This window comes from Lepisosteus platostomus, chromosome 6 (genome assembly GCF_059453375.1).
Source record: "Lepisosteus platostomus isolate fLepPlt1 chromosome 6, fLepPlt1.hap1, whole genome shotgun sequence".
Lineage (NCBI taxonomy): Eukaryota > Metazoa > Chordata > Actinopteri > Semionotiformes > Lepisosteidae > Lepisosteus > Lepisosteus platostomus.
In genome coordinates this window covers 24,700,816-24,724,264 of record NC_142616.1, presented here as the reverse complement: position 1 = coordinate 24,724,264, position 23,449 = coordinate 24,700,816, and the positions used below count along the sequence as shown (strand labels likewise).

General features: G+C 36.2%; 1 protein-coding gene across 1 annotated transcript in view; it reads left to right on the top strand.

The window, feature by feature from the left end:
• gabrzb (gamma-aminobutyric acid type A receptor subunit zeta, b) overlaps positions 1 to 15,879 on the top strand; it is a 32,192-nt gene extending 16,313 nt beyond the window's left edge. Inside the window, exons 3-10 of the mRNA XM_088635010.1 lie at positions 3,933 to 4,045; positions 5,509 to 5,576; positions 5,691 to 5,908; positions 7,177 to 7,259; positions 9,311 to 9,448; positions 11,299 to 11,451; positions 12,587 to 12,780; positions 12,967 to 15,879. Of these exons, the coding sequence (XP_088491136.1) occupies positions 3,933 to 4,045; positions 5,509 to 5,576; positions 5,691 to 5,908; positions 7,177 to 7,259; positions 9,311 to 9,448; positions 11,299 to 11,451; positions 12,587 to 12,780; positions 12,967 to 13,290 (1,291 nt within the window). The 3' untranslated portion in view covers positions 13,291 to 15,879. The remainder of the gene's footprint in view (positions 1 to 3,932; positions 4,046 to 5,508; positions 5,577 to 5,690; positions 5,909 to 7,176; positions 7,260 to 9,310; positions 9,449 to 11,298; positions 11,452 to 12,586; positions 12,781 to 12,966) is intronic.
• The last annotated feature ends 7,570 nt before the right edge of the window (positions 15,880 to 23,449 follow it).

Here is a 23,449-nt window from a genome sequence, read left to right as displayed (position 1 = left end):
TCTCATCTGGTATTCAAGCACTAGTCTTTCCCTACATCCTCGCTCAGTATTGGTTTTCCTTTCGAGCTACTTAGTTGCGCTACGCCTTCTACCTCTTCGTACTGTTCTGGTTCCGACTTTGGTTTCACCCCTTTTACTACGTTTTTTGGATTACGGCTCGGCTTCGGTTGCTCTCTCTCAGTTTGGATCTCTGGCTTCCCCTGGACTATCGGCTCTCTCCTTCGTCTACGGTTTTGGATTACGGTCTGGCTTTGGCTACTTTCTCCCTGTTTGGATCACTGGTTTCCCCTGGACTCTCGGCTCTCTCCTTCGACTACGGTATTTGGATCACGACTTGTCTCTATCGGCTCCTGCAAGTGGGTTCATTACTTGGTTTTGGTTTCACTGGCCGAATCCTTAACAGCAATGATCTGTTATAATCACTTAGGTTGTTTTCTCTTTGTATTCAATATGAAATTCTATAGTGTGATAAACTGTTACATCATCCTGCTATAAAGCTGTGGGGCGTGTCGCCATGGGCCACACCTTCTCCTTTGTGCCTGCTGAGCACCAGTTGCCAAGGAGACAGGAGGATATGTGGAGCACCTGGCTGCAATCAGAACCAGGTTATTTAAGTCTGTTTAGTTTCTCCTTGGTAATCCGGCATTACGGACAACCAGACATCATTTCTGAGCTGACTCCTCCCTGAATTAATCCTGTAACCCATCTGTTCCTGTTTCAATACCTGCCTGGATTTTCCCCATAGTTTGCCTACATTCTGATTTGCCCATACTCTGCTTGGGGACCCTGTTTTGTACTGTGCTTGCCTCCACCAATCCAGTCATGTTAACCATTCATTGGACTCTCTCTCAACCTGCTAGCCTCTCTGTCTGCCCCATGTCCTGATCTGCCCCTGGTACTCTGCACTAGTTCCGGTTCTCAGTGGGCGCGCAATTCGGTCCAGTTCCTGACATGTCCTCTGCGGTTCCTACTTGACAGTGTGTATTTGGCCCAGACTGGCCTAAGGAGTAGACAGCCCTGACAGTGGATACATAGCTCAGCCCGGTCTCTAGCACGCCCACTACATATCGCCCCGACAGCACATGTACAGTTCAGCCTGGTCTCCAGAGAAGACCGCCCAGGAAGCATACCAAGCTCAGCCCATTTCCTGGCATGCCTGCTGCAGATAGCGAACCCTGACACCCTGACAGCGAAGCAGAGTCCATTCTGGAGAGCGCCGGCCACTTTCCCTGGACCGTGACCTTGCTCTTGAGTCCACAATACCTCCTTGCCCATCCTCACATCTGAAGGGGAGGCACTGTATCACATGAACAGAGCTGAGGATGTTGAATGGTTAAATATTTATGGAAGGTGTAATTTGATATGTAGAGTGTAACCAGTGCATATAAGGTACTGTACTGTATGTGTCTCTGCTCTAGGTGCTGTATAAAATATAGAACAACCATACAGAAACAGACCTGCCTAGTATTAACCTGCACTTGGGTTTTGAATTTCTGTTTTTAAATAAATCTTATACAGACTTGATTAAAAAGTATAATAATTCACCTGTAACGCAGAAGGACTGGGCTGGTTCCACTAAGGACATAGATTAGAAAAGGGAGTAGATCTTTATGTAACTGAAAAAAACATGACATACTGTAGATAAATACAATATTTTGAAATGCAGAATATCAAAAATGTAAAACATATAGACATATTATGTATATTAATGTCATTTCATAATAATAATAATAGTTTACACTTATATAGCGCTTTTCTGGACACTCCACTCAAAGTGCTTTACAGGTAATGGGGACTCCCCTCCACCACCACCAATGTGCAGCATCCACCTGGATGATGCGACGGCAGCCATAGTGCGCCAGAACACTCACCACACATCAGCTATTAGTGGGGAGGAGAGCAGAGTAATGAAGCCAATTCATAGATGAGGATTATTAGGAGGCCATGATTGGTAAGGGCAAATGGGAAATTTGGCCAGGATGCAAGGGTTACACCCATACTCTCTTTGAGAAACGCCCTGGGATTTTTAATGACCACAGAGAGTCAGGACCTCGGTTTTATGTCTCATCTGAAGGACGGTGCCTGTTTACAGTATAGTGTCCCCGTCACTATACTGGGGCATTAGGACCCACATAGCTTCATTAGCTTCAGTGGGTTGCCAGTTGTGAGTTGCAGGGTGATATGGCTGCTGGCTTCATATATTTGAGAAATATTTGCTTTCTAATTTACTGCAGTAAGAGATGGGGTGCACTATGGCATTGGAGTAAGTGCTTCTGTCTTAGAGTTCTTCATTCTTGGATTCAGTTGCAGAATGTGGTGCCTTCTGTGTGAAGTTTCCATGTTTGTCCTATTATCATGTGGAGTTTCTCGGGGTCCTCAGGTTTTCCTGTTATACAATTATCACTGTACATGTATATGTTTGGATGCCTTGTGTTGGATAGGCATCCAGTCTTGGGTGTAGTCCTGCCTTGTGCCTTGTGATTCTGGGCAGGGCTCCAGGTTGTCATGATGCTTACCAGAAATAAGCAGCTTTCTGATAAAGGATGGATGGGATAAAGCAGGGATACATACAGTATGCACTAATAACACATGCAGAAAAAATGTTTGTGTCTATATTGTATCCTCTTTACTTTTGCCATCCTAGGTAAATGAAATGTATGGTCTACTGTGTGTTTGCTGGGGTGCTTTTCCAATCTGCAGATTTGACTAAAGAGCTTTAAAGAGATACAGGGAGAAATGTAGCCTGTGCACAAGACATTAATTAATTACTGGGTAGATTGTAACCAAAGTAGAATTTCCACAACTCCCACATACTATTTATGTGAATCAAAGCTCTGGAACAAACAGTATCTTGTCAAAAACAAGTAAAGGGGAAAGTGATGATAAAGTCCATGAAAAAATAAATATGGATAAATTGGTTTATGAAATATGTGTCCATCTTCAAGTTTTTCATGCAAAAGAACATGCCCACAAAGGGAATTGCAAGGGCTTTTAACAGTATCTGTATAAACTGAGAGGCGAATAAAGATCACCAAACATGGATGTATTAGGGTGAGTAAGAGGAAACATTAGATAGAAATATCACCTCCACAATAATATAATGTCCCCTGAACTAGCAATGCTACTGTATGTTTCTGGGATCCCATTTTACTCCATTCAAAATATCTTCCTGCTGTTCCTTCAATTCTCTCCACATCGGCACCCATCTGTAATTTGATGTCCTACCTAAGAAAAAGCATTTCAGGACAAAAGCTTATGGTTAAGTTTCAGATAACGTATACATCAACACTCGCATCTGCTTTGAGCTTTTTTGCCCTGAGCTTTTTCCTCTCTAGCACAGGAAGGATCCCATCATTAGGTTTTAATACAACTAAAAAAACTGTTGTGTAACTGTGGGATACTGGGATGTTATGAGTAGTGCTGCATAAAAGTGAGTTGTTTACAATTTGAGTTGCTATGGAAGACACCTTATTTTGAACACGGTTCAGTGATTTAAACTGAAGGTAGACAATTTAATATCAAAGGCAGCTGAGGTCTTTCAGTTCCCCTGCTGACTCTCCAGGTGCAAAGCAGGTGATGATTTAAAAAATATTCTAGTACTACAGCCTACCAGAAAAAGCTGAATTCTATTGATTTAGATGTGAACACCAAAATATAAAACGTAGTGCCAACAAAAGGCTTGATATAGTACCAAAGAAAACCAGGATTTGAAATGGCCTGCTCTAAACCCTTTCTTGAACATGTTAATTCTAACACAAAGAAAAATACATTTTTAAATTAGAAACCTTTTGCTGAGCTTTGATCTTTTTTTTCCTTATCACATGGTAATAGTATATGTTTACTGTTATCACATGTATTAATTATTTAGATTAGAATAAACAGCAGGTCTACAGGACACATGCTGAGTATTTATGTTTATTTCACGTCCACAGAATAGTGGAAAATATGTTTCTGTGTTCCGAAGTGAAAGGAGAAGAAATTCTGCCACCAACAATACAAAAACTAATGAAAGGATACAACAAATATCTTCGGCCCTTTTTTGACAGTAAGGAAATTATTTAATTTATTTATGAAACTAATCCACTGAACATATTTCAATATATTTTCAATGAGTGTACTACATTATATTGTGTGGAAACGTTTACTTGTTATTGCTGAAAATGTTAATATACTTTTGCAAAATTAAAATTTTGACCATCATTATGTTTCTGTCGTTAATATTTAAGTTATAAAATCACACATTTTCAGCAATTTACTACATGTCTGAAAGTATTTTAATCAAATAGTGTATTATAAAATCTGAGATTGCTAACAACAGCCATATACAGTAGTTCTTTCATTTGTTATTTGTAAAAAAGAGTATGGCTACATTTATAATCATACAAAAACATTAATGATAGGAAGAATCTACAATAAATTAACCTGAATAAATCAAAATGTGATTAAATCTAGCAGACTCTTTATCCATATGACAGTTCAATATATCAAGACAAGCTATTTAAGAGGTATCACCTTTAAAGCATGGGGCATCGTTACATTCATCTTGGAGTCCTATTAATGGATGTTTTCGTTTTTAGAATTTAAAAGTGATTCTTTTATGTTTAATGGCATTTTTTTGCTGTTTTATCACTCATCACTGAAAAAGTGCAATTGTATTTGCTGTCGTACAAATTTATTAGAACCCATCTGGAAATCTGACATTCACATAATTCAGTGGGTTTCCTGGATAAGCTAAGATAAGATTTTATTGTCCCCTGAGGGAAAGTTTTTATGGACACCCAGCACTCCTGTACATTTAAATAGAATAGAATGCAAAAAAAGAGAAAGAAAAACATTGCACATTTTACTATTACAAAAAATAAGAAAAACATTGCACATTATACTATTACAAAAAAAATAAGGATGACTACCAGGCAGCCTTTGCTCATTCTTTTGTTGTTTATGTTCTGGTTAATTGGTCTAAGAATTTAAGATGATCCCTTGATTGGCCTTTCCTGAAATAATGTGTGGGTATAGAAAGGCTTTTACACATTTCCTGAGCATAACATCACCAGAATTAACTCTTACTACAGATCTTTCATCCTTTATCTGTCTAGCTAACAGTGTCTGTTAATTGGCTAGTTAGTCGCACCTGGAGTAAACTATTTTAAATAAACTACACTGTTTTATTGACTTATTTCATTGATCTTTGCAAAAAAACAAAAACAAAAATTAGATCTTCAATTACTGACTGAATGCTAAAAAATCTTTACATTCTCTTTATTTGCAACTGCTATCACAGTCTCAGTTTGTGAGACACAAAATTCTACTAATACAAGATATATCATATCATAAGCATTGTCAGTAATTTTCAATGCAGTACTTTGTTGAATCTATTTTCCACTGTGCTAAGATGGAGCATGTTAAATACACCTGCACAAAATGAGTTTCTGCTTCCCATAAAGTTTCTGTTTTTTATGAGAGTTAATAAGAACAATGCTGGTTTGACATTAATTTCTTTTCTCTTAGATGGGCCTGTTACTGTCGGAATGAGCTTGGACATTGCAAGTATTGATACAATATCAGAAATTAATATGGTAAGGTGTCAGAATAGTCTCATTAATTAATAGCATTCACACTTAAAGTTAGATGGCCATGCTCTGTAATTATGATATTTTGCCTGTTGAATTAATCATATAATTCTGTTATAGGACTACACAGCCACTATATTCTTGAGACAGCGCTGGACAGATGAACGTCTTTGCTTTGATGGAAATAAGAGCTTAAGTTTAGATGGACGACTTGTCGAATTGCTTTGGGTTCCTGATACATTTATTGTGGATTCAAAGAAATCCTTTCTCCATGATATTACTGTGGAAAACAGGCTTATAAGGATTTTCCCAAATGGAACAGTTCTGTATGCACTGAGGTAAGAATGTGTTGATACATAGATACATTCCCGAATCTTTGAGGTAACAGATATCATAAATCAAATTTCAGTTTTATCCTAAAAATGCAGAAGCTCAGAGATGGCTAGTTTCCTGCACAAACATATGTAAATGGTAGTCATCTGTTTCCAAGGGCTTCCTGCTTCTAACCAGTGGAAAAGTGCAATTACTGTAAATCTTGAGATTGGAATTTGAGATTAGCAGGTGGGTGGAAGTTTTGATTTAATCTGGGAACTTTTCTCGGGATCAGGCATTTGTTTTTGGTTTTTGATCTAGTCAGTTACTAAACCACAGATTAGTCCAATTAATAGTTTGGTTAAGAAAAAAAACCAAACATCACAGTGGTTTGATGTTTACCAGTAACTATTACTAGACAAACTGTTGAGTTAATGTGCCTTAACTTTAGTTTGGAAGGTACTTTTTCACTTAAGATCAGAAATGAGATTCATTTAAATGGTCTGGATATGAGGATAGTATTACTGTTACAATGAGAGCCAGCTTTGGACCCCCGAAACCACAGTTGGTTAAATTATTCTGTTTGTTAAACAATTATACAAATATTTAAATAACTGGCTATTTTTTTTTACCTGCATGATTTTTTAATAGTTGAGGAACACAGAGCACTCTAAAATCTGCAATACTGTGAATCTTGTAGAATGAAATGGCTTGGTACTGCCTTGCTAGACCACAAAGTCTGAGATGGAATATGCAAGTGTGAGTGCTTCAGGAGTTATGAGAAGCAACACAGCTTCTCACTTTCTTCTGGTACTCAAAAGCTACAGTTAAAGAAAAGAAGGGAAGACAAGGCTGCAAGGTGTGCCTCTGACCACAAGCCTAGAACAATAATGTGACTGAGTGGATGCAGTTTGGTCTAAGGTGGGTGTATTTAGGTACTGGGCTGATGTTTTGCCTGGGGCTTCCCTTCTGTCAAAGCAACAAGCTGCTCCTGAGAGAACAGGCCCTGAGGAAGGACAGCAGGGAAAGGGGAGGGATTGTTCAAGAGTTCTGCCTTTGGGAAACGTAAAGATGAAGGCACAGCACTTTTAATATAACCTGTGCTGTAACACAATGCAAATGAAAAACGTTGTTTTTTCTACCAATACAGAAAATCACAATATAAATTATAAAAAACTATATAAGATTTCCTAATAATATTTGTAAGTTTGGAGAGAATGAGTTTTAATTAGACATATCTACAGTATCTTAGAAATAAATACCTATCTGAAAATAAATCTGATATTCTTTTCAGGATAACAACTACTGTGGCTTGCAACATGGATTTAACAAAATATCCTATGGACAAGCAGACATGTACCCTACAACTAGAAAGCTGTAAGATAATTTTATTTTAATCTCACACCTACTGTACCAAGAAATATGATGCTGTTCAATTTAAGCAGAGTCGCCATCAACTATAAAGCTGGGTTAATCATTTAAAGACCATACTCATACTGTTGTCTGCTGAAACCAGATTTCCATTTAATTAAAAACAGTGTTGTGTACAGTAAGTGTCACATCAAATGCTTCACAGTTTCTCTATTATAGAAATAAATATTTTGCAAAGGCAGAGTAACAGACATATACCATCATGACAATGAGGACTGTCATAAGGATTCATTAGATCTCTCCCTCATAAAGCCTGTGTGGGATGTAATAGAATTCTAGCTACGTCACTTTAATCACATCAGATACCACAGAAATCATGACAGGTATCAGTCAAATTTTGCAGTGCCATCTCTCAGCCCTTTATGTCGTCTTTCTATAGTAGGAGTCTCCAACCCTCGTCCCGGAGAGCCCCCATCCAGAAAGTGTTATAGCTAGCCTTGAAATCATCAGTTTCTGAAGACCTGGAACAATATAGTTATGGTCAATGAAAAAGGGTTTGTTCAATTAAGTAATTTAGAGATCATTTAGAAAACAAATCCGGAAATACTTTACTTCTCAAAGGCAAGTGTTCCCTTCATTTACTTGCCTTATTGATCAATTGCTTAAACAAGTGTTCCTAATCTTTAAATGACAGGGTTTGGTGTACTGACCTACTAAATAAGAATAACTGGACTGAGGCCCTCCAGGATCAAGGTTGGAGACTGGTGTGTGTTACTGTCATAGAATGTCTTGTTTGTTTGATCTTAAGAAAATCTGTATAGCAGCTTACTGGAGACAATCATAGTATCTCTTTGGGTGTTGTAAAGATCAAACTAATTTTATTAACGATACTGAAGATATTAGAGTTTACATCAACTCTTGTGATTTTGTACATATAGTGAGTACATATACTATATACTGTAGGTATATATACTATATATAACTAATTTATTTAAAGAAATCTACAGTATGCTATAATGGCTGAATTTGTATGAAATATTTTTCCTACAGTTCATATTGTTGGAAACACGATATGCAGCCTTATCATTTTTGTAAATATGGGATTAGATGTCACTGCCATGTTGTGTGTGTTATGTAAATTTAAGCTGCAGATTAGAAAGTATAAGTACAGATGAAAATAATGTGGCCTTTTAATATGGCTTATATTTAAAGCTTTCAACAATCCAGTTTAATAGTTCAGGTGAGGAGCTGCGTCAGCATGTGTAGGCTGCAAAGGAACAAGTAATAGGTTTATTCCATGCTGAAAAGAGAAGAAAGAAAACACAACATTTCGGCTGTGGAGCCTTCTAGCTGAAGAAGCTTCTAAGCCAAAACGTTGTGTTTTCCTTCTTCTCTTTTCAGCATGGAATAAACCTATTACTTGTTCCTGTTTAATAGTTTATTGATGGCCATGATACTAAACAAACATTTAAATTTATACCCAAAATATCATTGTGTCATTATTTTTTCTACTCTTCTACAGGACACTGAACCCAAATAAGTCTCTGCAAACATTTACAATGCTTTATCATGCAACATTCATCACAATGTCTCTGATGTCAAACTTCTATTTTAGGCTGTTTAAAGTCTGTAAGAAATAAGGTTTCATTTTGTTTTTTATATAGCTCAGGATGCCACAAGCAAACTTTGTTGTCCACCATTTTATAAATAATAGTGTTAGTTACCTCAGGTCTATAAAATAGCTCCTTTTATCTCTAAATCAAATTGTATACACCAGCCTTGAAACAATAAGGCACAAGCCATTTAAATTTAATTCTATTGCTTTTTTACTGCCACTACATATCAAATCTGCTTTGCCTTTTATGCTATAGAAAGGCACTGCACTTAGGATTTTTTTAAAACATTGAGCTGTTTCTATATAAACACATGCATGTATTAGTCTGTACACAGCATGTCAGCACGAATCTCCTACTTACATTTATCATGGATCTGCAGCTCCCCCTAATGGATGTATCTGAATTCACTGCAGATTTTTGATAAAATATCTTTTTTTCCAGGGGGTTATAACATTAATGATGTGATGTTTTACTGGACAAGAGGAAATGATTCTGTAAGTGGTTTAGACACACTGCGCTTAGCCCAGTACACAGTGGAAGATTACTATACTTCTGTGTCAGAAGCCATTTATGAGACAGGTATGTGTCCATGAGTGCAAATTGTTTAAGACCACATATAAAAAAAGATGAAGTTTGAACTCTCGGGTATATATGAAGAGATTCAGAAAACAAGAAATTTGAGTTAAAAAAAACTATGATCTAAGGAGTTCATAGATGAAAATTCAGGTTTTTTTTGTCCTTCAAGCCGTAAAACAGCATTGCATTAAAGAAAAATGCTGACAATTACAAACTTTAAATACTTTGTGCTTTATACAGCACTATCTCCAGCCTTACCATGTCAGTCTTGCTTAAGAACCTCCTCCTTTGATGAATATTTTAGGTGTTCTTCATGTTACAATGGCAGCCTTTCTAACACTTATAGTATAAACACACCTCTACTGGCAATACAGTTCTGCAACAGGATGTACATTTTTGCTAATCCTGATAAATCAGAAACAAAAAGGATTTAAATCAAGAGCTGGGCAGTCTGGTTATCTTGTGTGTTTGACAGATAGAAGCCAATTGATTGAAATCTTGTTCTACTGCTTTTTTGAAGAATCCCAGAGTGAGATATTCAACAATCCAGACTCCTTAAAAGAAGTACATCCAGTTTTCAATCTGAAATGCATAACCTCTTAATTTCCTTGTGTGACCCTGAAACCTTTTGCTAGCACTTACAGTCTTAGCTACTTATATTTTTTATTAATTTGTACATTGCAACAATTACAGTATTGTGTACAATTATAGCATTAAATAAGCAATTATTACTTGCTGTAGTAAATATTAGAAAATACAATGGTAAACCCTTTACAAACAAAGAATGGTCATTTTTGCTCTTCCCAGCCTCATTTTAATTAATTTAAGCCTCATTTATTAAATTTAAAAATATATTTGTAAAATATCTGGTATACTATGAAGCAGCTGTGGTCATGTAACCCTTCATGAGGACTAGAAAGCAAATCCTGACCAAATGCCATGTTGAATTATACTGCCAGTTTTGACTGTACTGCAGTTTTCAATTTGAAGGTGCTGAGAGAGGCTGCAAATACAGCAGGTGATGCCACACATCATCACACACTGCAGCAGTTTCTGTTATCTTGGGCAGCTCACAAAGGGATGTGATGTCGGCATCTCTCCAGAGTGCAATGCATTACACATACAGTAGCAATACTAAAACTTACAGACAGCTGTTTTTAAATCAGTTCACTCCTGAAACCCCATTAACGGGTAATTGTTGTTAGCTCAGTCATCACTGGTTATACCAACAAGCCCAACTAGCTGTGTAACTTCCATGTTGAGAATGTTGGGGGGGAGGGGGAGACAGTATAATGGTTAGTTTTAAATATCCATTTTAGGAGTGGCCTATGAATGCTTTTTCTTTACGAATACCAATAGTGCATTTGAACATGAATAAAGTCCACAGAAAGTCTATACTGTTTTGTATTAAGTTAATATTACATTACAACATTCAGCCAAATGTAAAATTGGACAAATTTAAAACTTCTAAAATATCACATTTGTTTAATATGATACAGTATATTATAATATGAATTGTGCACCTTGAGAATTAGATTTGTGCTCCTGTGCTTTATATAAAGACGTAAGGTTACAGTTCTTTAATCATACATCTGTACAATGTAATTAATAAACCGTACCAAACCATCATAAGTTTAAATTGATTATTAAATTGATTTAATATTATTAATGAATGTGGTATCTATGCTCAGTTATATAATTTATGACAACTTAGTGTACACTTCTCCTGTTTGGTTTTTGGTTGATATGTATGCCACCCAGGAATAATACATTTATTTTTCCTGTGTTTTGTTTTGGTTGTGTATGTAACATACAATAGTTCTTCTGACAGTGTTAATTTCTTTTACTTGCAGGACATTACCCCAAATTAATATTTCACTTTGAATTGAAAAGGAGTATTTTATATTTCATTTTGGAGACGTATGTTCCCTCCAGCCTCCTTGTAGTTCTTTCCTGGGTCTCATTCTGGATCAGTCAGTCCTCAGTCCCAGCTCGAATCTGTATAGGTAGGTACTGGGAAGAAATTACTTACATTGTTGGTATTGAATTATCAAGATGGGTAAACAACACATGACAAAGCACAATCTACAGTTTCTGTTTTTCTTTATATGTTCTGGAACTTCAGTTAACACTGACAAAATACAAGTCAGAGTGTTACATATTTTAATTGACCTTGGACATTTTGGGTTTGAGATAAGAGTTCATCTAAACTGAATCTCATTTGCTTGGAGTAGTGGAGTAGTCTTGGGATCTGAACTAGCTGAAACATTTATGCAGGGATAATTCAAGACCTATCGACTGTCCCTGCTGTCAGGACTAAGGCGCTGATTTGTCTTGCACTAGCAGTGTAACCTGGAGCCATTCAGTTTACTAGTGGTGCCCGTAAGTCCAGAAATCAGTGATTCTTGTCTGGACCATGTCATTAGATGATTGTAATCAGGATGGCACATTACAGTAGGTTGAGCCTTGCCGAGGTTGACAAGTTTGTAGGTTATCAATAAATACTTAGGTTGTCTGTAGCTGTATCTATGAAAGCTTCATCTGTCCTCTGCATGATGAATTATCTCTCCCATGACAGAGTGTCACCACCCAGAACTGTAAATCTTGTTTGAAAAGTTGTAACTTTAAATAAGAGCTACTGTTAACAATAGACCAGTAGCAGGCCTGCTGGAGAAGCGCATCTCTAAGGGATCAGGATGATGGAAATCACTGGGTTCTGGGTCAAGGCTTTGAGATGACTGATAGGTCATCTCTGACCTATAATCCTGCAAACACTCTGCTGTCTGGCCTTTTCATACAGTAAGATGTGGTGCAGTAACAACAGCCTAGGCTGTTTTTGACATTTGGCAACTGCTCCAGTCTCTCAGCATCTTCACACATTTGCACAAGGCCAGCTATATTTAAGCTGATGCTTGGAATCACTATGGCCAGGCTCCTATGTGATCGTAACTAAGCTGACACCACTGTTACCTATTCATCCTTACCTATTCCATTCTACTGACAAAATTATTTTTTTTTAAAGTGTAATGTTATTGTCTTATTTGTTGAAACTCCTTAATACAATCAGAATTATCACAAATCAATAAGACACATGTACAGTATAACATGCTGTGTCTTCTTTTTTAATTCTGTTGATTTTAGGAGTAACTACAGTCCTTACTATGACCACTCTGATGATGGGAGCCAGGACTTCTCTGCCAAATGCCAACTGCTTCATCAAAGCTATTGATGTTTACTTGGGAATCTGTTTCAGCTTCATCTTTGGAGCTTTAATAGAGTATGCTGTGGCTCACTTCTGCACACTTCACCACCCTAATGCTTCCAACATGTTAATGGTGAGATGTATATTTGTGCACAATGCTTATTAGGGATGAAGAACAACTTTCTTAAAATTCATTATTTCCTTATTTGTGAAATGCCTGATTTATGCAGCATGGTGTTCTAAAAATTTACACCGTCTTTACACTGGCTCTAAACAGTAAGTAGACTTACTGTCTGCTTGTTTAACTCTTTGACTCCAGTACGGACAGGAAATGCAGCGGAGGGAGGATGAAATGAATGGGATAGTCACAACAATCGCAAGCGACTCAAGCCGAACTAAAAAGCAAGAGGATGTGTCTGCTATCAGCCCCTGCGGTCCTTCCAGCAATGACATAAAGACTGAGTCACAGGAGCAGCAGAGCAACTGCACGAAATCACTACACATCATAAGAAGGATGGTTTGCTTCCTTAAGTGCTGCAAAATTGAAAACCCCCACTATATAGACAACTATTCACGAATGTCTTTCCCCCTTTCATTTATCATTGTTAATCTGCTGTATTGGACATACTACCTTTATTTTTAAGAACTACCTTTATGTTTGAATTAAGACAGATTGTATTGCAGTTATGCATAGAAAGGAAGTACGTGAACAAAAAATAAACAACCTGATTTTTTGTTTTTCACCCGGACATTGGATGCAACTCAAAGATTTCCAGCATGATGCTGAGGTAATGGATTATGTAATGATATGAACTCATGCATGTCATGTAAAATAGCTTCTACATTAGGACCACCATTTTCATCAAGAGCTGCTTTGCTTCAGCCGGCTGCATTGTAATAGTATGAGCTAACAAAGTAACTTCTACCTTTTGTCTTGTTTTCTTGTTCTGTACAGTGTGGGCTGGTTTTATATAATTCTTAGCTACATTAAAGTCTGAGCTCACAATGTGGAGCTGGATCTATGTTCAGAGACCTACATCACAACTGAATGTACTATACTGTCAACAACTGCCATACTGTATTATATAACCGATAACTTTAATGAAATATTTTGAATGTAGACATCAATTCGCAGAATCAACTTGCACATAACTATCTTTAAATGTTTTGAACTTAATTTTAAAACTAACTACTTCGCTCCATTAGTTTTAAAACATGTTTGTTTACCATTTAATTATCTTCGTAAGCTTATTTTCCATTTTTCTTGGTACACCTACTGTACTTTCTTGAAAGGCCAGGGGTACTGTGACTGACCATGGCTGTGTCTTGATGAGGCTTTTGTACTCACATTTATATAATAATTCTTATTCCTTGGTCATCTTTCCAATTTATATGTGGTATGCACTATTTTTATATTAATTTAGATTCAGATTTCCTTAATGAGGATTAAAATAGACAGCTGGTGCTTTTGACTTCCTACTAATTATGCATGATTCAGCTCTGTCTTAGGTTTCCTTTTGTCTTGTCCGGTTACTCTGTTGTATCCTTTATATTTTACCAATATTCTGCAATTTCACATCTATATTCACCTACTGTACTGTATGATAGAAAATTAACATGTTTTATTTTGAAAACGTAAGGGGAATTCTAAGTGTGAGCTAAAATACATGAATACTGTTAGGAACACTTCATGCTCACAAACCTCACTGAGCAGCTACAGTGCTTGACATCTCTTATTCACACTGAATAAATATCTGAAAATAAAGCTCAAAGAAAATACTGTACATTGCATTGGCTCACCAGTGCATTAAAAAGAAACTTCGTCTTCCCTATACAGTATGTGTTGAAAGGTCAACTACAGTAGATGATTACACATGTTGATTCTGGTATTCCAAAGTCAAATGGTAGTGAGATGAATATTTCTCTTACACAATATAGCCAGTCCCACAGATAGTGTGAAGGTACTCCTAGCCTCTCACTGCCCAATTCGTTTAGTACATGCTGAGTTTTGCAAAATGGATTTGGTCCACCTACTTCCATGCTGTAAGATGCATTCATCAGTTTGAACTGATTCATTGACTGGTACACAATTTAGGGAATAAACATTCAGACTAATCATAAATGATGATGATATTTGGTTCTGAGACTCTAATAATGCCAAATGACGTAACACATACGGTATAAAGGATTAGCGTATAAGGGATAGTGTACTTAATATTTTGGTGTTAAGTATTAGGGCTGAGGAAATGACAGTGCTTGCTGATGGTGCTGTTACAACCCCCCCTCACTTACAAGGAATGAACCAGACAAGCGATTGCAAGGGTGAAGTTGGGATGGAAGGAGAGGGTATAGAAATATTTGTGCAAAGCTGTGGGCAGCCAGCAAACATTTACAGTGTAAGTAATAGAGTTTGAGATTAGAATTTGACCTTCTCCTGAGCTTCTGTCAAACAAGCCTATTAATTACACAAATGATTGTCTTTGTATACAATAAAGTTTCACCTTCTTCAAAATAGGACCTTGATTTGATAATGCCTCTATCTGAGGTGAGTTTAAAGTGGACTTACACACTTTTTTCTGCATACTGTACTTAAGCAATACATTGTTTCTTCATAGACGTGCACCTTATAACTTAGAAAAGCACAATCGCAAATTAAAACTGCTAAAATCGCTAATGGCCTATCCTAAATGGAGTATTGTGCTGTCATAGTGGCTATCACAATACAAGAAGTGATTTAAATTGGCCTGTTTTCTGTATTCAGTGTACTGTATGTTTGCAGAAACATTTTGGCTTTGTTTCTTCAAAATTCTGGATGGCAGAGAACATATTGTTTTTACTAGTTAAGTTAAGAAAATTAAATATATATATATACACTGTCAACAGGATTGCTTCTGTGGTACTCAAGAAAATAGTGTCGTGTTTGATCAATTGCATTTTATGTTTAATCATATTATTAAAAGTGAAGCTGAGTATTTTTGTTTTAACTGTTGTAAATAAAGATGTACATTGCATGTTTATTTGATATTTTCAATATTAATCGAATAAAATTCTGATTTTATATGTTTTATTTCTGTAATGAAAATATCAACTTGCTTTTTAATAAAAATCCATATAACTTTTGTTTGGGATTTAAATACAGTCTTAACACCAACAACAATTAGCAATCACATTTAAGCAATAATGGCAAGAATCTCAAACAGTTTATTTAAATAAAATGTTTAATAGAAAATAAGCTGAATGTTTGTCAATTTCTTAGTTATTTTTATTATTAATGTTATTGCTATTCTCAAATTTCATGTTTTCGGTTAAACTAATTTCTTATGAGTTTTAAAATGCTTTTAACCTTTAGTAGATGTAGTTGGTGAGATACAGTAATTGCATGCTTAAAGTTGAAATACACAGGACAACTTTGCCTAAAAATACAAAAGGCATAAAAGATGCTAGCAATACTGAACTACTGTACAAAATAAAGCACGTCAGAACTACAGTACAAATTAGATGGCTAGGTGGAACAACTGCTTTCACTGAGTGGGCTTAAATGTTATTGGAATTGAGTCTGCCTTTGTGTAGTAATCTGTACTTCTATCACATGGAATATATATAGAGATTTTTCCATTTGTGTTATCTGTTCATCCATGCAAAATGAAATATGACCTTTTATTTGAGCTCGGCCAAGTTGAGGTTGATAGAATGTGTCTGCTCTGAAAAACCTATAGTACTTTTGGATTCTGTCGGGCTGGCCGCAGGCTTCACTATTACACATACCAAATCACATAGAACATACAACATAGAACAAGAAACAGGTTGCATGTAAATAGTTTTTATTATTTTTATTATTAATTTATTACATCAACATAATATACTGAATAAATCCAAAATCATTTAAATTATACCTTGTTGGAACAACAGTAATTTATGAATCATTACAGCCAGCAGCCATATCACCCTGCAACCCACAACTGGCTTTGAAGCTAAGCAGGTGTGAGCCTGGTCAGTACCTGGATGAGAGACCTCCTGAGAAAACCTAAGGTTGCTGCTGGAAGAGGTGTTAGTGGGGCCAGCAGGGGGCGCTCACCCTGCGGCCCATGTGGGTCCTTATGCCCCAGTATAGTGATGGGGACGCTATACTGTAAACAGGCACCATCCCTCGGATGAGACGTTAAACCGAGGTCCTGACTCTCTGTGGTCATTAAAAATCCCAGGGCGTTTCTCAAAGAGAGTATGGGTGTAACCCTTGCATCCTGGCCAAATTTCCCATTTGCCCTTACCAATCATGGCCTCCTAATAATCCTCATCTATGAATTGGCTTCATTACTCTGCTCTCCTCCCCACTAATAGCTGATGTGTGGTGAGCGTTCTGGTGCGCTATGGCTGCTGTCGCATCATCCAGGTGGACGCTGCACATTGGTGGTGGTGGAGGGGAGTCCCCATTACTTGTAAACACTTTGAGTGGAGTGTCCAGAAAAGCGCTATGTAAGCAATTATTATTATTTATGATTAATTATTATTGTAACAAAGGAAGATGTATGATTTCATATAATTAATCACACTAAAAATTGAAGATTATGTAAACACCTTGAAGACCCAACAGTTCAGTTATTCATGTTTTCAGTATATTAATTATTTTATAAATTGGTGTGAGATATTCTGCAAGCACATTTTTGCACCTTCTAATTGATTACAGCAGGTAAGTGTTGGAGTGATTTGGATCTCATATGGTCAAAATAACAGTTCCAGCATGCTGTTCACTAAGAGCAGTACATGACTAATTATAATTCATGGTCCATAGAGTATCACAAGTAAATTAATCAATGAAAGATTCTCTCTGTGGGACAGAATTAATAATTAAGTTCTAGGGGATGGAAACAGGCCCCACACTCTTTCTTAACATTACTTTGTATGAAGACATAAAATATGTTTAGTTAAAACTATCCAGAATCTTACGATTTGAAGCATTATACAAACTGAAACTGAAAGGAAAGCTTAAAAAAGTCTACAATAAATTACAATATTCACAGAACCAGAATCTAAAACTTTCTTGAAAAAAAGAGGAGAAACAAATGCTTTTGAGGAGATCATCCGTGTAAGTAAACATTATATTATACAAAACTAACAAACCCACACTATGGCACCATTATAAAACAGATGGAAGTACTAAAGAAGTACTAAAGTAGCATTGTAGCTATGCACATTTCTATTTACAGTATGAAAACATCCATTACAGTGTTTGTGGAATTCAAATACTGTATAACATTTACACTTAACTGTTGTAATGTTCATTTGTAAGCTTGGGATTTTCTGACAGCATAATAATGGGTGTTAAACAGCTCCTAGTAACAACTTCAAAAAGCATTTACATTATGTAAATATCCTAAGTATCTGGAACATACAGTAGCTGCAGCTGTATGTTTGAATGTCTGGCATAATCAAACAGCTCCCTCCGATTAACACTGTAAAAAACGTGCTTACACGTACTGTCTAACATAATCAAACCACAACCTTTTAGCACATTAGAAAATATTGGATCACCATTTTGCTGTAGCTGGGTATGTATTGTGGTTCTGGTTATGGAGATTCTATTCTGCCATGAGGTGGCGCTGCATAATCAGATTTAATCAATAATTACCTTCATTCCTTCATTAGTGGTCTAGCTCTCTGAGAGCTCTTTGTTGTAAAAGTACTGTATGTGTTACAAATGTGAAATAAAATGTAAACAAAAACCCTGTCCACTCAGAAACAGCAAAGGGCACTGATAGATATAACCGTATCGGAAATATCTATTAATTAAACTTTTGTAATGTACTTGGTGGATTGTTTTTGTATTTTTTTTTACATTTAATTGCGTTTCATATGCTTCACAGATGTGACAAAACACTCCAGGTAAAATACTGCACGGAATCTCTCGTCATTTAATTTAGTTATATTCTGGCTTATTGTGTTAAAGTTTCAGACTATCCCACTGTTATAACTGATTCCATATAATTGCATTCCATAATTACTTTATGCTGTATCTTCAAAGTAACCATTAAAAATATCACTCATTCACCAAATTGCAAGAATTCATTTGCATTAATTGTGGTGAATGGGCTTCAGTGATACTGGAAATTCCCACTAATAAAAAAGGTTAAAAACCTCTTTTACATTATGCCAGAATATGATCTTGTTTCACAAGTATTACTTCCAATTTAAAAAAAAATGTTTGTAATCAAATGTCATTTATATCCGTTCACTTTGATATCAATGCCATAACTGTGCACTTAGTTCAATCACTAATGGCCTTCCTTATTCCGGAAGGAAAATGCTGCTATTTGGTGCTCTTGTTTCCTGTATCAATATATCAATTTTATTTTCCCAGTGCTGCTGTTATCTACTTCACCATTGCAGCTCAGGATGTGTTTTTAGTTTGATACTGCTTAGTTTTTGTTACAAGCTCACACTTAAAGAAACACATTATGCCTTCCTCACATTCCTGTAGACCCACCGCTTGCCAGCATTTTAATGGGACTGATTAAATCTTTTCCCCTCCATTTATAAATGTAATCCCTGAATGTCACTATAATCTCAAATATGACTTTCATACATCAGCCATGTGCCATGAAAAACAATGGGGTTTCCTGGAAAAATTATACAGAGCATGAATTGCATTGTATAAAACAGGGTTGGAAGGCCAGGAGGCTTAGAGGATTGGCAATGAAGTATGAAGCCTTTCACCCCTGGGTCACGGTTCAAACCCAACTCATGCTGGAACGTGATGAAAAATGATTCCGAGCTGGTGTCTGTTTTTCTAGGCATGTTTAACACGAGATCTGGGGGGTTCAGCATGTCTTTGTGGACAGATACTTACTGTGGTTCTGATTTTATCTGAATTCCTATCATAGCTTTTGACATTTTAATTGAGTGAAAAAGAAACAAATAGGCATTGCTGTGCACCACAAAAAAGAATGCACCTTTATGAAGCACTAAAAGCATGAAGGAATCACACACACACAAGCGCAAAGCAGTGACTTGAAACTATGAGTGAAAATAAAGTACAGTATGTGAAAGAGTATCTCCAAAGGAGGTTTTAGAGCTCTCTCTTCATTCTTCCATCAAATGCTCTCAATTAAGTTTTCCCTGAGGCTCTCCCCAGTCTCAGTTTTTCCCAGTGGAAATTATTTAAAAGCTGTTGGAAACCCAAATTTCAGACCATTCAGTTAATTTGGAAAAATGTTTAACTCTTAGGCAGAAATGTTGGTAAATAAAAAGTACAATCTTACCTATTACAATGCTGCAGTGACCCTTAGAGCTTACAGGGATATTTAGTTTCATGCCTTAGCTATGGTTACCATCCCAAATGGAGAATGCCTTCAGGAAAAAAACAGGACAGACAAAAGCAGGACACAAATAGCAAGGTCCTAGAGGGAATACTGAAGAATCTGGTGCTGTCTGGTCATACCACATACAGTATGCTTTCATCAGAGGATAGCATCAATATGTGCATTCCAGGACTAGAACAAAACAACAGTCTTATTAACAGTGCATTGTTAAATATTCATTACTGTTTGCAATGCATTATCTTGTTATTGAAGGCCAGAGTTAAAGTTAAAGTGCTCTCAGACTCTGTTACTGTTCCTTTTGTAAAATTAGGTGGGTTGTGCATGATACAATCCCTACCCCAGAGGAAAATAAACAGAATAAACTGATCATTTTTCAATATAGAAGCCTCTGCCTGTGCATATTCATTAACTCCAAACTGACACATGCAACATCAATGGTGTATTCTGTGCAAGGTCTTTCGTTGTTTTTTTGAACAGATGGTTATCTGCTCCAGCTTAGGGGCAAGCTATATTTTTGTACCTCATACATGCCTTTCATATGATTGTCTGTGATGTATATTCTTTTTTTGTGCATAAAATACAAAGTGCATGGATCTTCTTTCACCAAAACAAAACATTAAAAATAATACCCTAATTCTAAGTAGTTATAATCTCTTCTTTAACAATAACTGATTATTCAAGATATTATTTTATCAATTCAGACCCAGTTTTTACTGTGTCCCTGGTTGCAGTTATCTTTCTGGGACTTAGTTGATTCTATTAAAATTCAATGGAAAGGATTCTAACTAAATGTTGCCAGAGTAATTTGTAATCTCCCCTGAAATCTGCGCTGTTTATTGGCCTTTAAAAAACCATATAATTGGACCAAAATGAATTGCAAAGTAAGGTCTTTGTGTGCAACTGCTAGCTGCATGCATAACAAGAAAATAAAACTGAAGGTTGATTCTGAAAAGAACAAATGGCATTTAATCACACTAGTATTTAAAGACATGGAACATTATCAGGATTCACAATGTTTTAAATATTGCCTTCTAGAAAGCTATGAGAGACACTAATGAAATATACCGTTTCCTGATTTAGATATCAAACAAGAAGTTCAGTTACAATTTTAACTGTCATGCTGATAACAATGACACAAGGAGAGATCTTGTTAATCCTTCCTCCAAAAAAACTCAAGGACATATTCACAGTCAGGGTTTCTTCAATTTTGTTTGCAGTATTAATGAATTTTATGATAAGTCAGCATTTTTCATGTTTAGTTTGCGTCATCAATAAGAACGGAAGGCAAATAAAAATGTTTCTCCCAGTGATGTGGTGGTTAGCGCTACAGCCTCACAGCTCTTTGATTCCATACTGAATGCCTTCTGTGTGGAGGTTTTATGTTCTATCCGTATTCACATGTGGTCCTGGTGCTCCTCTTTCCTTCCAGCTCTCAAAGATACTTTGGGATGGCTAATTGGTGTGACAAACTATCCTTCTGTGTGTGCCCTACAATGGATTTGCATCTCTCCTTGGGTATAGTCCCCCCAGCATCCCATGGATCCAGAATAGACTCTGGGTTGCCACTACCTTTGTCAGGACTATGGATTTTTTATGTGGGATCCTGAATCCAGAATGGATCTTGACTACTAAATTGCTCCAGAGTAATCTAACATCTCTATGTTTGATGGTCATTGAAGTTGCTACTCAACCTTGACAAAGGCCACTAGTAACAACTTTGTGTTACGATAAAGTAAAATAAATGTATTTACATAATGACTCCATGGATGAAGAATGGATTCTGCCAGCTACTAATTCTGTAAAGAAATACATAAGTATTGAAAATCTGTTGCTATGATATCACTAGTAGGAAATTATTGTAACAAGCTAAAATCAGAAAAGCATTAAACATACTGTATAAAGCTACAATTCTAAAATCTAAAAGACTGCATTAAAGATAATGACAATCATACAAAAACCACCCCTTTTATTAATATGTTCAGTGTTAACTGTACAGAAAACAGTTTTTTTCCATTATACCTTTATTAAGAAAAGTGCTGGCACTCTAACTTTATTTACTGTATATGCTCACAAAGGTTTAATATTGTGACTGAAATTATCCCATACTGTAGATCCACAACCACCAATTATTCACACCGGTCCTAAAACAGATTTTTAGACATATTCTGACCCACGACATGTCACTTCAAGTACAGTTTGAAGTATTATAGTGCAGAATCTCAGGCAACAATAATACAGCATAGGGAAATGTGTCCCTCAACATGAGCCAGCTCTCTGAGGACACTGTGAGCCTATATAATGGAATATCTATACAGAAGAAGCTTTTCTGAGTTAAATAAGCATAGTTATATTTATACATTATCACTGTATGGTGCAGCTGCAGCACTTAACACTGGTGCAGTTGAAAGGCTCTTGGAGTATTTAACATCCAACATCCAGAAAGCTTGTATGGAATTCATATCTATTCCCAGTTCTCATGGGATATCTTGGCTTATGCAAAGAAGTGCTACATTTAAATGGATCTAAATTTAGTTCTTTTGTTAGTTCTGACATTAATTTAGAGTGCTCTCTGTCTAATGAGATATTTCCTTTCTTAGGCCCACCTCCAGTTTTATTTGTACATAGGCTCTAAATCCTACAACGGACTTCTCAGCTGAGTTCTAGCCTATATTTACTATTCAACACAGTGCATAATACATCTGTATTAGCATTTTTTAAAATCTTTCCTAATAATTAATATCATCTTCGCTATCCAGGGTTGTAGTATAAGATTTTTTGTTAAACATCTGCTTTTCACATTTTAAAATGTTCTTGTTGTTGTTTTTATGGTCCTAGGTATCATTCAAAAAAGTATGTGAACTTGGAGGACGGACATTAAGCCATGATCTTGACTACAGGTCATTAAAGATGCTGTGGCACTTTCAACAAAATAGGGGTGTTTAACCCTAAATCCTAGTCTGGAATTTTACAATATGACCTTCCTAAAAAGTCCCCTTAATTCAATTGTTAAAGCAATGGTCTACTTGGTCTGTAGTATACTGGAGTGACGATCCCTGCCTCCGGTAGTGTTACTCTGGAGACTGACAGGCATGAAACACTTCAAACACAGATGTACTTCAGAGTCCAGGAATAGTCCCAGCTTTATTCAAGATAAGAGTTTCTCAAAAAATAACAAGTTCTAATCTAGAGTATCTAAACACAAGCTCTGAATTTATGCCTTTTCCCTAATTTTTTTATTCCTTTATGTTATTATTGTTATTTATGTTATTCCTCTTGCTTGTCTTTGATACATTAATACACACAGCCTTGCAAAAATATTCATGCTCTTCCTATGATATCCTATTGTAAAGATACAAAATGATGCTTACAAGTTTTTATTAACTTAATATTTAATTCAAAACTTTAATGCTCAAACTGAATTCTTTTAAGGGTAGAATACGTTATAGTAAATGTCAGCAAAAAATAAAGCAAAAAAATTATATTTGG